At 35.8% G+C, this 15535-nt stretch overlaps 2 protein-coding genes across 10 annotated transcripts in view; one reads left to right on the plus strand and one right to left on the minus strand.

Moving 5' to 3' along the window:
* Positions 1-15162, plus strand: part of LOC149543817 (uncharacterized) — a 63057-nt gene extending 47895 nt beyond the window's left edge. For 3 of the 9 annotated variants that reach the window (XM_089798498.1, XM_089798497.1, XM_089798502.1), the window contains 2 exons: positions 13620-13718; positions 14112-15162. In XM_089798498.1, coding sequence (XP_089654624.1) covers positions 13653-13718; positions 14112-14855 — 810 coding nt within the window. In that variant the 5' untranslated portion in view covers positions 13620-13652 and the 3' untranslated portion in view covers positions 14856-15162. The remainder of the gene's footprint in view (positions 1-13619; positions 13719-14111) is intronic. The other 6 variants (XM_089798499.1, XM_089798500.1, XM_089798504.1 and 3 more) reach the window with 3 other exon arrangements.
* Positions 2752-6119, minus strand: LOC149543818 (uncharacterized). The gene is made up of 2 exons (XM_089798496.1): positions 5378-6119; positions 2752-5268 (listed from the first exon to the last, which is right to left on the minus strand). The coding sequence occupies exons 1-2, from the start codon at positions 5603-5605 to the stop codon at positions 5029-5031; spliced, it is 468 nt and encodes a 155-aa protein (XP_089654622.1). The 5' UTR covers positions 5606-6119; the 3' UTR covers positions 2752-5028.
* Positions 15163-15535: the final 373 nt, after the last annotated feature.

Raw genomic sequence — 15535 nt, forward strand, 5'->3', positions numbered from 1 at the left:
CTGGCTGTTGCTGCTACAAAAATTGCAGTTGGTAATTTAATGTTAATAAATTTCCAATGCTTTCCACAAACTCATGAAAACTTTGGATCCTATATGTTGGATAGAATGCCTACAAGTGAAGAGGTCAGAGAATGATCCAAGCCTTAGCCCCTCTTGGAACAACAAATCCAATATTTTTGTTGATAAGCACCTTCCATGGCTCATTACAATCAAGTTATTTAATAATCAATTGAGCAGCAAGGGGCATTCCTTACAACTTCAAGTCTTTAAGCCCCAAACTTCCATAGCCTTTTCTCGTACAATACCACTCTCATTTCAGAGTGTCCTGTCTTTGTCCTTTTCCATTGGACCATAAGAAATTCCTGATTTGTTTTCACTTCATTTACCTGATATCTGCTAAAGAATCATACTGAAGCACAGTAGATACTATTCAAGGATAAAATCTTTTGGAAAACTTGAAATTTGCCTCCCATATTAAAGTTTGGTCCATTTTTTCTCAATCTTGGTCTTGATCCACCATCATTTTTCTTTTATATTTGGATTGATAGCAAAAGGGATGCCCAAATATCGTACAATTTTATTTGGATCCCCATTGTAGATTATGATTTCAAATCGAGCTTGGAGAAGTATCAGACCCAAGCAGGGTAGATTTGGCTTTGGACATCGTGGCTCCTGAAGCAAGACAACAGACATCAAGCTTCTTCATCAAATTAGTCAAGTTACATTTCTCTGGTTCCACAAAGATAGTTGTAATATTTGCAGCTCTTAGAAGAGTGTTTACCATGGTACAAAACTAATGAAAATCCGAAGGCTTGAAGTTTCATGTGGAGGAATGACCATTCCACCCTATCATATGCCTTCTGAAAGTGTAAAAGAAGCATGGTAACATCTTGCTTTGAAGATCTAGCACACTCCATTGACTTCCAACTGGTGATCAGGTTTTCTGGGATATACCTTTATTTGACAAAACCAGTTTGTGTGCTGTTTACAAAGTTGAGCAGGATTTCAGTTAGTCTTGGTGTCAGAATCTTAGTTAGAATTTTATAGGTTACATTGAGAAGTATGATAGGTCTCCAATTATCAAATATTATGCTTCTGGATTTGATTGTGTGATTATTGTTGCATTGACGTTTCATATCACACTATGCTATTGGATCACAAAGTGTGATCCAAAATGTTGATGCAACAATAATCCTCTCTCATGATGCTCTCTTTCTCTTGTCCTCATGATAGATCACAGAGTGATCCAAAACATCGATGCAACAATAATCACACAATAGAATCCAGAAGCATAATATTTGATTGTTTCATATGGATTGTGGAAATCTTCTTGTTCTTATAGGTCTCTAATTCCCAATCATAGATTTATCTCCTTTTTTAGACAGTAATTTACTATTACCTTTGTTAATGTCCCATCCTAAAGTACCTTGCATCAGAGCTTCCTTGTATACCTTTAGTAGGTTTGAACTTATCCATTCTATATTAGTTTTATAAAATTCCACAAACAACCTGTCCTCTCTGTGCACCTTGTCATCATTAAGACATAAAATGGCTTTCTAGACCTCTTTAATGGAGTTTACTCAATAGGTCACCATAATCCTTCCCTATCTTCCTAGGCATCATCTTTTTGATACCCTCCCTAGCTTGAATATTATAGTCCAAGCATCTTTCTGATGTGAAGAGGTCCGTATACTAAGTTTAGAATTTTTCTCTTATATCATTTTGATCATTTTAACTCACTCATTCACTGCAAATTTTGTCAATATTTTCACTAATGTTTTCATTCTTGAGGCCTTCAAAAAAGAACCTTTATCCTTTGTCACCATTATTTAGCTAAGTGGTTCTATATCTGACATTCATCCCTTGGATTTTATACCATTGAATCTTCTTGAGAGTCCTTGGCTGCCACAAGCTGTACATTAAATTGAATGTCATTTGGTTTATCTTGCAATTCTTTTGCTTTGAGGAGATTATTTTAAAGTTGGTTTTTGTTCCTCATTCTGTCAAAAGCATATTTTTCACTAAATGTTTGGAAGAGAGTTGTCACGCCCTCGAATCAAATAGGATTTTTAATAATAAAAAATAGTAAACTATTATAATAATAATAATTCAAAACGCTATTATTAAAACTAATATTATTAAATATATAGAGATAAGCAACTAGATGGTAATATTAAATAGATAAATAATAATATAGTCATAATAAAAATAATAATAAAAATAATGTAAATAATAATCTATATAGATTAATGATAATAAATTTAGATTAATATTGTTATAAAATTGTATATTATTGTGATAAAATATATATCATTAAAATAATACATATTCTAACATATGCTGTGATTTATATTATAAATATAAAATATATAACTAATACAAGTGAAGAATGAGTCACATCCTCTCACTATCTTGAGGTATTTAGAGGGGAAGTTCAATGTATCACAGCCAAGACAGAGCAAATTGGGCACAACATTAGTGAAGAAGAAAAGAATAACAGGGAAGATGGACAACAAGTTTCAGGAGGAAATAGGGAGGGATATCAAACAACAGGTAAGATGACTAGGATCACATTTAATGGGATACAAAATGAATATATATATATATATATATATATATATATATATATATATATATATATATATATATATATATATATATATATATATATATATATATATATGTATGTATATATATATATATATCTATATATGTATGTATGTATGTATGTATGTATATTTTGGAAATTGATGATTTTAAAGAACCTAGGACACTCAAAACATTTTATCAGGGATATGAACATGGCATACACATTGAAGATTTTTTCCATGTTTTTGGAAGACCATAAAAGGTGGATATAGATGGCATAGGAAAGGAAGACTAGTGTTAGAATCGACTCAACTGGGCACACATCTTTGACCACCATTATCCGTTGGAAAAACCATCAATAAAAAAACTAGAGAATGATAGTTCTATAATCATCACTCTATAGAGAAGCAAAACAAATATTAATGGGATTACACAAAGCTTGAATAAATAGAGGAAGCAATAATGAACTCCAGAAGATAATAATTTCTCATAGGAGCATCAAATACTATAATGATCTATAATTGATCATTTCTAGTGGAGAAATATACTACCAAGACTATAATAGGAAGTGGAGAATGGCAATGAAAGTATACTCATTGATGGCAAGTTAAAACCTCCTTAAGTCAAGAGGTATCACTGTTAGCTCATTAAAGGTGTCGGTAACAGTATGGTGCTAGATAAGAGATAAGAGCAGTGAGACTACCTTAAAATGTAACATACAAACAACCATGGTATTGATAGAAAATATACAGGTAGCGTATAAAAGAAATGGAAAAACTTATTCAACATGGAGGAGCCAAGAGTGACATCGATTTAGGAATACCCACCAAGGGAATATCAATTACGACATGAGAAGCTATTTAAATATAAGAGAAAGAACAATTTGGGCTACGGAAGGAATCCAATATGCGGAAATATGAACTGTGGCAGATGTGTTAGGGAAGACGATCATTATAATTGTAGAGAGGTATGAACGAGCTATCAATAATATATTACCCCTATGGCAGTCAAGATGTATGTGAATTTTTGAGTACACATCTCACATAAGCCAAAATCATGTAGCGATAAATGTTAAGAATTGAAGAGATTCGTACCATAGTTGGAAAACTCGCCAAAGGCAAAAACTCGCCAAGCTCCCCAAAAGTTTAATCGGGAAAAACTCAGCGATTTAAAAAATAAACTTGAGAACCTAAAAAACCGCTGAAATTTAATTAAAAATACATTTATTTTGCAAAATTTAATGAGAAGATGCATCTAATAAGTTAATTAAAGACAATACAAAAGAAGCAAACAGAGTTTAGATATATATAAATGCATAGTGTGTACAAAATTGCATTCTCGTGCGGAATGCTCATGGTAGGAAGCAAAATAGTAAATATTTTCAATCTGTCAAACTAGAAGTAAACACTAAAAGTCTAAATACATCAATACAATGTCAGTGACTTAATCACATCTTCCTCTTTCCACTTGCACTAGCAGGAAAGCGAGGGGGTCTAGTCCTAGAAGAAGTGCCCCGCACTGGGATAGGGCGTGAACTGCGTGACTGTGAACTCTGTGACTGTGCCCCCTCCCTCGACGTCCCTACTGACTGGCTCGGCGACCTAGAAGAGGATGCATCTCCTCCTAATGGTAATGCCTGATCCTCGCCTGAATCATCCTTGTCCTCATCCTCAATGTCATCCATAGTGAACTGAAAATCAGCGTCAGCCTCCCCCTCCATGGCCTGCCTCTCCAAATCAGCGATCTCATGTGTTGCAAACAATGGACCTGGCTCCTATGCCGTCCAATCAGAATAAGGATCTATCTCATCTAGATCAAGTGGACCAGGTAGTTTTAAGAGCTGTGCCTTTTTAATGCGCATCTTAAGATTATAGTGCACATAAACAAGGTCATTAAGCCGTTTTTGAGTCATTCTGTTTCTTTTCTTTGTGTGGATGGACTCAAATAAGCTCCAATTGCGCTCACAATGGGATGAGCTACAAGGTTGGGATAGGAATCTGAGAGCAAATTTCCTTAAATTGGGGGTATTGCCACCCCAACTTGCCCACCAAGCATCTGCAAAACAAAATAAAAAAAGTTATAAAGCAATAAAAAAAAAATCAAAAGCACAACTTATCAATTAGCAAAAGTTTTAAAGTTTGACGCTTTACCTGGTGCTTGAGTAAATCTTACTCTCTTTGCTAGCATAGAAGAGAACAAAGGACCCCTCGATTCCACATAGATTTGTTGTTCGGTCACAATAAGGTCTCTCTCCTCTTCACTTGATATCATTCTCTCAATACATTTAGAGAGACCTTCCATGACCTCTCCATTAGGATCTGAGTAGGAATCATCAGCCCTAAAACAAATAGAAGATGATATCAAGTCTTACTACGCAACCTTAAAAAGTAAAGTAAAATAAAGTCTTAGTGAAATCCCAACTTCAAGGACAATCAATTATCATGATTCATAGTACCTAAATTTGGGATTGAGGAAGTAGCTTGCTGCATGAGTAGGTTGGTGGAGCATATTGTTCCACCTCCTATCAATTATTTCCCAAATGGGGTCAAATCTGAGACTGTCCCCATGATAGTAACTTCTAACAGCCTCTTTCACCCTATCCATGGCCTCATAAAGACCTCCCATTGGGGATTGCTGCCCATCACATATGCGCAAGACTAGAACCAGGGGCAAAGACATCTACATTTGAAATTTGAAAAATACAAGTTAGTTAATAACATAGTAAGTTATGAATTGATAATGAAACTTGAATAAACTAAAAATATAATGTTTTGATTTTTGAAGTTACCTCCACAATCTCCTTAGCCTTTGCAAAAAAGCTATCATCAAAGACTATCCGTGCCACAGCCTCTCCTTCGGGCTTCTTTGAGTAAGGTGAAGCAACCCAATCAGCACACACAAACATTTGCTTCAAAGCCAATATGTGGTCAAGAATACTTTGCAACGTCAAGAAGACCGTTGCAAACCTTGTCATAGCAGGTCTCACCAAATCTTTGCCTTTAGTGGCTTTTCTCATCAAACTGAGAACCCATGGGTGATTATAGATATATTTCGTGACTCGCTTAGCATCTTCCACAACTGGACTCACCCAATCAAGTTTTCCTATGTCCTCCAAAAGAAGGTCAAGGACATGTGCTGCACAAGGTGACCAAAAAAGTGTGAGATGCCTCTCTTGGAGGATTCTACCTAAAAGATTAGCAAAAATCAATAATCAGTAACTAACTTTCCATATTTAATATTTACAAATTACATCAAATATAAATTGAATAATACCGTAGCATTACATTTATGATTCATATTGATTCGAATATAAAAAATTAAATTTACCTGCTGCCACATATTCTGCTGCATTATCCGTGATTATTTGCACCACATTCTCTATTCCCACCTCCATGACAACATCCTCCAACATTAAAGCCAATGTGGCTGCATTTTTCACTTTGTTGGAGGTATCGACAGATTTCCAAAACACCACATCATCTTTGCAAGCAACCAAGAAATTAATAATAGTTCTACTTCTTCCTTCTGTCCACCCATCAGATAAAATGGTGCAGCCATACTTCTTTCACTCTTTCTTTTGGTCTTCTATCAATAATGTTGCCCTACCAACCGCTTTGTCAAGCAACCTACAAAATTTAGGTGTAATATTAAATAAAGTGTAAGTGTTAGTAAAAAATAGGAAATAAGTTATAACAATTAAGATTTAAAATATAACAATAAACTAAAGTGAATCACAATTATTTACAATTACTAAAATTTAAATAGTAAAATACTAACCTTCCACTCATATCCTTGCGATTAGGCGGCTTGTACCCTTTGCTTGATATTGTTATTGCATTGACCATATTGACCCAATAGGGACTATCAGCGGCATTCATTGAGATATTGTTGAAAAACCAAAAATCAGATGCTGCAATATCAGTTTACTCATGCACCTCCTTAAACCATGCAGTGCCCTCTAATGATGGCTGTGCTCCAGGTGTGTTCCTGGGCACAAAATAACCCCCTATCCCTGATGGGGATCCGGATGGTGATGAAGTAGGAGATGTAGAAGAAGTGGAACCGGTAAAAGAGAAATTTTGTTTGTGGATCTGTGGGCCACGAAGAGATCCTGGTATGTTCTCAAGTGCTTCTTCTTCCTCTTGCATATCAAAAGGAGCTTCTTCAGATTCAGCTATGGCTGCCCTCGTAGCTAATTTTGTCCTCCCCCTATTCAATTTTTTCTCTTCAGCAGCTGCAAGTAGTGCATTGATGAATCTTTTTTCTTCATCAGTTACCTTGAGACAAGGATTTGAATCATGTTTCTTTATGCTTGCAAGGTGGTATTTGAGGCTGTTTATGCCTCCAGAAATAATTCTCTCACATGGAATGCATATCACTTTCCCAACATCATTTGGAGCTTCATAGGCAAACCGCCATGTTTTATCTCTTGCATTTTTAGGCCGAGTGCCTATATATCCAGAAGGGCATGGTGTTTGTGGCCACTCTTCTTGCAGATTTGTCATTTTTTTTAATGCTTGACCGCTGCCCTACACATAAATTTATTGAAAAATGAATAAATAAAGTTAGAACTTAGAAGCTAGGGTTTGAAATGATTCAAACTTCAAACTTCAACCATATCCTTAGCAAACAACAAACTTCAACCATATCCTTAGAAGCTAGGGTTTCAAATGATTCAAAATGATTCAAACTTCAAACTTCAACCATATCCTTAGAAGCTAGGGTTTTAAATGATTCAAAATGATCTAAAATGATTTGAAAACATTTACAAACAACAACAAAAACAAAAGAACATTTGTTATAAAACTATAAAAAGTTTTCAAACTATGATAAGATGAACATACCTGGAAAGAAATTTGTCTTCTAAAATCGGTTAGAATGCTCTACAATCCACTCAAATCCGCCTTGAATCACTTGCAATCAGCCAAGAATGCCTCCAAACTTTCTTCTCTTCACTCCTCAAGGCTCTAAACAATGCAAATACAAGAAAGAATGAGAAAAAACACACTCACTGCCGCTTTAACTCGTCACAGGCTGCGGGCAAAACTTTCACCAGTAAATCGAATTTTTATTAAAAACTCGCTGAGTTTTTGCCGATTACTCGCCGAATACTCGATGAGTTTTTACTAGGCTACCGAGTTTTTAAATCAGCGAGTTAACTGGTGCCGAGTACTCGATGAGTTTTCCATCTATGATTCGTACCACGCTCTAATTCCATTGTTTAGGTGTTGATAAGATTCTACCTACCGTTGCATAAATAGAAGGCAGGCCAAAATAGTATTAAAGAATCTATGTACAATAAGGATGGGAAACATCGACCCCATTGCCCATTGGATAATATCTTCCATCATAGACAAATTACGACAAGCCACTAATAGGGAAAGCATATAGAGATGTCAAATCAATGATACCACTCGATCTAGTGAAAGTTTAATGTGAGGCCTCGATTAAGGATATAACAATAATTCTTGATATAAAGTATGCTAGAGATATTATGATTATAAGACGAATGAAGGAGTTGTAAGTTTTATTAGGAGAAGATTGCGAAAATATAACCTTCATTACATCTATAGATTAGACTTAATAGGAAAAATATTGCAGTTAATTAACGTCTATGGTTCAATAAGAATAAAGATATCAATATTTATTAAACAAAATAAGGATCTTGGGATTAGATTTTAAAGGAAAAATGTTGCAATTAATCAACATCTATGGTTCAAGAAGATAAGGATATTGTTATTTATTAAACAAAATCAAGGATCTTGGGATTGCAAAATGAGAATTGAGCTCCAAATTCCATGAAAGCAGATACAAGACATTACAAGAGTCTTCCATCCATTGACATTATATTTTGACCTTTCAATCTCGCTAAGATCCTTCAATATTCATTTATTAAAATTTTTGTGCACAGGATTTGTTCATTCTATATTAAATCTGCCTGGAACCTCTTTGTACATTACATCAATTTCTGATCTCTCTTTCCTTCAATAGGATCAAAGAGGTTTAATTTGGCTGTTGTTATGAGCCAACGATGTTGTTATTTACCTTTCCATCCCATTGCAAGTCCTCTAGACTTATCTTCCTTACTTTCCACCATATTGAAGCCCCCTCTTAGTAGCCAAGTAATATAAGGTAGGGTGCATATCCACCGCCATAGATTGCATCTCTCCCTTGTCAATTATGGCCCACATGCACCTATTGCATGGGGAAGGTCCACATTGTTTACATGTCTTTCCCATTTGTATGCATTTAGTAGGGCAACACCACCTCCTTTCTCATCTTTGGCTACCATCTTAGTGGGCTTGTTTCATGTTGATAATTTATAAAACTATTAACTATGTATTTCTTATCAGGGGATTCCAAACCCTTGATATTCCAAGATTTGTAGTTAGTGCTCACCATTCTGACTTACTGAATGTGATTCATTGCTGTTCTTAAAGCCATAAAAACAGTTGGGAAGCCTATTTTCAGGTTCAATTCTTTTGGAACTGGGCTCAGTAATTATAATACTTGTTTTCTTCCTCTTATTCTCTTTGAGAATATTCAATTTACTGCCACCTTCTAGAATGAATTTACCTTTCTTCCTTGCTCTAGTCTTTCAAGGTGCAGTTTTGGGGAAGGGAGGGATCATTGAAGGCCTCCTCACATATGTACAAACCATCACTACCTATTTATCCAAATCATCTTCTGTAGCCAAGTCATCATCATTAGAAGACAGTTCATTAGAAATAAGAGAGGACTCTCAAATGTTTAATTCCACATAATGGACATTCTGGAAGTCGAGCAGGGCTAAAGCAACTAGGCTGTCCAACACTAGGAGGGTCATCAACACATTCCCCATGTCTGCTCATTATTAAGTTGGTGGTATTGAGGATAAGTTTGTTCAGAGAATCATCCTCTTCTTGGCCTTCAACATCAAAAGAAGGTATTTTGGAAGAGGGGGAAGAATCTGGTGGAGTTAATGATCCATCTCAGCATCACCATTCGATTGGTGAGCAGTCTCAGAGGAAGGCCTTGGGACCCTGTTAACATGGGTCAAGCCAACTTCAAAGCTAGGGATTAAAGGCTTGACCTTGGAGCTATTTTAGAATCAGCTATCGATGAGTTATTATCAAAATGGTTATTTAAACCATCTTTAATGTTGTAAATAGAAATATTATTGCAGCACAAATGCGAATGCATTCACAACAATATTAAATTTCAACTTATTAGGGACAATTCGCTAGGCATTTTTTTGCCCCTCAAAACTGCTACAGTGGAGCAATGAGATTGAGGAGTTAAGGAGATTGAACAAGGTTCTACAAAGGAAGCAAAATCATCAACACATGAGGATTCAAACTTGCTATGACTTATAGGAGAAGCAAACTCGGTGGTGCTGAAATTTGTAGAAGGGGATACATTCAACTGAGAAGGGGCATCCACAAGGACATTGGTTCTTTCCAAACGAAAGGTCTCTTTCTTCTGAGGCAAGGGGGAATTTGTCTTCGATTTCCTTGTCAACATAAGAGAGTTTTCCCTTATGTGACCTTCCTTATTACATAAAAACAAGCTTCGGACCCACCAAGGGTTTCAATAGGGCATGAGGATGTATTAGAACCCAGATTTTTGTTAAGAATCTCAAGTATGCAAAAACTTGGAGTTAGAGAAACCAGTATTCTCGCATCCATGTGTTAGGGCACTTCTTGTGTCTCTCTATCTTGAGTCTTGACGATTATATCAAATGGTGCCATAAGTTGTGGCAAAATAGCCCAAATAATTGGTGGAATGCTTTTAATTGTCAACCACCTAGGGTAGGACAAAGTAAGGACTTAATCACTGATGGCTTCTGGTGACCAAGCAACAGCCCTAAATGTGCAATTACTTGTAGTCCAATAATACTAATGGCTTTTGGGGACCAAGCAATAGCCCTAAATGTGCAATTACCTGTAGTCCAATATTATTCTTTAATTACTTTACTTCTCATATTAATAGACATAAAGAAGAATAGAAATAACGTTTTTTGCAACATTCTACAGAAGGAAGTCTAAAACCCTTACTTCTTAGAAGCCAAAGCGGCTCCCTGGGCATGGAGGCGGAAGTGGATTCCTATGGAGGTAGATGCTTGTGGAAGCCTCCCAGAAGTGCCTCCCAGGCATCCAAATGGAAGTGGAAGCCTATGATTGGGAAGGACTTCCAGGTGGCTTCCACTTGCTTCTGGATGCTTGGGAGGCGCTTCTAGGTGACTTCCCTGTGCTTGTGCTTCTATTATTTGGTTTAAAATTAAGATTTATACCCAATTTAGGCTTGCAGAGAAGAAATAATTCAGAATTGCAAAATCTAAGGGTTGATGACTATTGGTTACTTTGTGTGTATCGAGGCCATTTGTAGAGCATTGTCTGGTTATAGGCAAATAATGTATCTGAGAGTTTGTGTGGCAGCAGATCTAAATCCAGAGATCAATTCTACTATGTTTGTTAAATTTTCCATACCTGCTGTCTAAGTCACAAGGTTTGAGTTTGAGTTCGAATTTGACAACAATGGAGTTCGGATGAAATTCAATAAGGCAAGAAAATCGAAAAAAATTCGACATTAAGTTCGTCTTATATAATTTTCCAAAACAAATGTATACATCATTTATTATTGAATGTTTATGAGTTTCATTCGAAGAACTTAACCATCTTTACTAATAAAATAATAAAAATATTAATAATCATTAAAAAAAAAATATATATATATATATTAGTAATCATAAATTTATATACAAAACATTAATATTTTTCTAATAAAAATAAATAAAATGTATATGATAAATATAAATGTCTTCCTAATAAATATATAAAATTAACATATATTTAATAAAGTTATAAAATGTTAAAAAATACAATAATATTTTTACTATTACAAAAGACTTAAATTTTTTTTATAAACTTAAACCTAAAACATAAAATGAAAATCATTATAAACTTACCATGGAGATGGCCGCCGGGAGATTGAAACCTAAACATAAAATGAAAATAATTAAAACAAAGCGTGGATGGCCGTCGAGAGCTGGGCAAGATTGAGCGCAGGAACGATAAGGTTGAACGAAATGGTTTTAGTGTTCACCCTTTGGATGACGTGAACGCTAATCACATGCTTCAGAATCTTAAATATGATCTGATGCATGCATCTTCAATGTCATAATAGTTTTATTGCCCTAACCATCTTTTAGTTTCATGCGTTTTTCAACAAACGAAGGGCAATATCCTGCAAAGCGCGGCAATAACATATCTTTTCTGCAAAACGGCAACAAACTTGCTGCCATACGAATTTTTCACGAATTTGAGCGAATTTTATTCATATTTTATGGGTTCGCCAAATTTCGAATTTGATGCCGAAAATTCGGCGAACCCTGTGACTTAGCCTGCTGTCTTCCATTACAAATGTTAAGGAGATAATAGATAAGACTAAAGATGCACTCCTATCTAATGCTATTTCCAGTTCAAGAGATTTGTGGTTTTTGACTGAGGATTTTGGCAATATCTATGGTCCTAGAACAATGCATTTATTCAATATTCAAGGTTAATGAAAATGCATTTCTTTGCATTTATATATATAGACACACATCTAAACGCATCTGCACACCCCCCACCCCCCCTCACAAACAGAAAAAAAAGAAAACAAAAAAACAAATTGCACACCCACTTCTCGCATCCGCACCTGAATCGGTAACTTTCCTGAACTGTTTTTTGCCAATCATTGATGTCGTAATCATCCAGAATGCTTCTAGATTGCATTTTTAAAGGATCTATAATTGTAAAAAAAATAGCCTATGTTTAAGCCTGTTAGATTCAACATTTATTGCTTTGACCTTTTCCTCATTAAGGCAATAGGTAAAGCTTTTAACAACTAGAGGAGAGTGCATACTTTCTCTTTTTAGCTCTCCCCTAGTTTCTTGCCCTTGTCCATTATCCTTTATAGAATGCACAACAAATTTGTCATATGATGAAACAAGTGGAAAACTATCCCTGACAACATCCTTAAAGGATTTGGGTTTTGGCGTCACTACCTTAACTCTATCTTGACTACCACTGACATGATTGTCTGGTGGATCAGATTGCTATCCACATCTCTGCATAGCTGATCAGAGCAAGTGGTGAAAATCCAACGAAATATAGAGAAAAACCCCTGAAACAAGGCACAAATCTTAACGGAAATAGAGTGAATAACATGTGGGACATGGGGATGCATCCCCGCTCCCACCCCTGCCCCCCCAAATCCCGACAAACCAGGGTCAAGGATGTCCGTGGAACAGGGCCTTGGTGTTCCCAAGTTTGCCTAATCACTGCCTTCTTGCCGCTAGGGGTTTTTGCAAGCAAAACTTGCAATTGCAGCACTTGTGAAAGAAAGGCAGATTGTTGGCTACCATAAAGGTCACTCTTACACATACACACACACTCTCTCTCTCTCTCTCTCTCTTTCTCTACATATGCGTGTTTTTGAATGTATGTACATGATTTTGTGCTCGTTTTGATATCGTGCTACTCATTGTAATTATCTTTATGATATTCATGTTGCAATTTTGCTATGTTCGAGTATTTAGTATTTTAATTTTATAGTTCTTGTACTATTATACATCGTTTCATGACCAACATTTCAAGTTCAAAATATGTATAATATATTATAGCATCCCCAGTCCTTCCCTGCTGCCATCCCCAAGTTGAAGATGTTTTCCCTTTATCACAGAAACCTGTCCCAACATTCCCTTGTGCCTATATTACACTGTTTATTTGGAGAAATCATTTTATTTAATGATTAGGATTGCATGTTAAGTTTTTCCTTCTTGATTTATTTACATGGTAGCAAGTGACTTCTTTTGAAGAGTGTTCTAGATAGTCTTCAGCTGAAATACAGATTGGATCAAGAATCGTGCATATTTTCTGCAATGTTTTATCTCTGGTTACTATTCCTGGGGAATGATTAGAGAAAATCTGTTGTAAGCTATAAAATTCTTCGTAGTTCTAGATAAATTTCTTTTGGAGGATCTCATGTTTTAGTTCCATCCTATGTAGTAGTAAAAGTCTTTTGGGAAGATAGTGATTGGCATGGACCAGAAAATAGATATACAAGCTCTTCTTGCTGGCAACAGTGACATCAGAAGCCAGTATCTGGTAAGTGTACATTTTCTATGGTTCGCCAGGGTTCAAAAATAGTGAATCTAAGCAAAAATTAAGTTCTGAAAGATTAATCACATTGCTTAAAAGGATTTACATCCCATGCGATTGATTTTTTTTCTTTTATTTGATTTATGCATTACTTTTTCTATTGTAGGTTCTATTTCACAAATTAATGTAAAATATATTCACTTATGTTGTTTCAAGTTGGAACATTTTCTTGATTGTAGGAACTGATATTGTGCTTGTTATGCTTTTTTAAACTTGTAATGTACTTGTTATTCTTTCTTTTAAGTTGTAACAATTTTTAACGAGGTTCTCAGCTTCTTGTAATATGAAGATGTGCTAAGTTTATTAAAGGTGATAATATATATTTGTAATTTATTCAAGGTTTCAGTGTCTACCCTACGCCGGAAGAGTGCAGATATCCGACTTGTTGGACGACACTCAGAGGTCTATGAACCATGCGATGATTCCTTTGCACTTGTTGATGCTCTACTTGCAGATCGGGTTCACCTTGAGGAAGCTCAACCAAGTTTGTGTCTAGAACTTGGGTGTGGGAGTGGATATGTAATTACATCCTTGGCACTTATGCTTGGGCAGGAAACTGGGATTCAATATCTTGCTACCGACATCAGTTCAGCTGCCACTGAGGTGACTCTCCAGACATTAGCAGCTCATGGTGTACATGCAGATGTAATTTTGGCTGATCTTGCATCGGGTCTGGACAAGCGTTTAGCTGGAATTGTTGATGTACTTGTTGTCAATCCCCCTTATGTACCCACTTCAGAGGAGGAGGTTGGGGGTGATGGAGTTACTGCTGCATGGGCTGGTGGTGAGAATGGCCGGACTGTCATAGACAGGATACTGACACTCGCGGACAATCTCTTATCTAGCAAAGGTTGGTTTTATCTTGTCACATTAACTGTCAATAACCCTTCTGAAATTTGTTTGATTATGAAACACAAGGGGTTTGCATCTAGAATTATAGTTCAGAGGTCTACAGAGGAAGAAAGCCTTCATGTGCTTAAGTTCTGGCGTGATCCTTCTGAGACTACTACTGACATTGGAACAAGCCCACCTCAATCTTTGACACGCCGTCTTTCTCGCCTTGCATTTTGGAAGAATAGCTGAAGTCAATTTTTAACAACAGTATCTTGACAGAGTTGATTTACAAGGTTTTCCTCCAATCTAGGCTGGCTTCATAATCTAACTTCTTTTCACTGTACAGGGTATAACATAGCATCAAAAACCAGGACTGTCTTTGAGGAATATTCATTTAGAGTTGGTTAAGTTGTCAAAAATTAGCATGTATATAATCCAACCAAACTAATTTTTTGGTTCCAATCTTATCACGATAGATTGTAGATTCAGCTTATTATACTATCTTGGGATACATAACTTCTTTATTATAACTTTCCAGATATTTACACTTGCGGCATCTGCATGTTATTGGCAACCTGATCCATACTCGGTTGTTTTCACTTGCTATGCAAAATCTCTGGTTCATGGTATTGGGGAAGATACAATGTAACTGAATACAATTATTTATATGCTTGCAAGTCTTGAAGGATTAATGAAAATTATTTTTGCAATTAAAAAAAATGCTTGGTTATGATGGTGAAAGATAACAGTGAAGTATGTTATTGAGATTTCATCTCTATTTGTTTTGGTTCCAAATTACAAGACATAGAGTCTACAGGTAGATAGTAGATCCAGTTTGTCCGGGGAAATAAAAATCTGTTGCTTCTTAGTTTCACTTTCTTAACTGTATTTGATACTCATGCCATAGGCATATTTGCCTCATACTGCAT

This window comes from Cupressus sempervirens, chromosome 8 (assembly GCF_028749045.1).
Source record: "Cupressus sempervirens isolate cs-2001-9-10 chromosome 8, ASM2874904v1, whole genome shotgun sequence".
In the NCBI taxonomy this organism is placed as follows: Eukaryota; Viridiplantae; Streptophyta; class Pinopsida; order Cupressales; family Cupressaceae; genus Cupressus; species Cupressus sempervirens.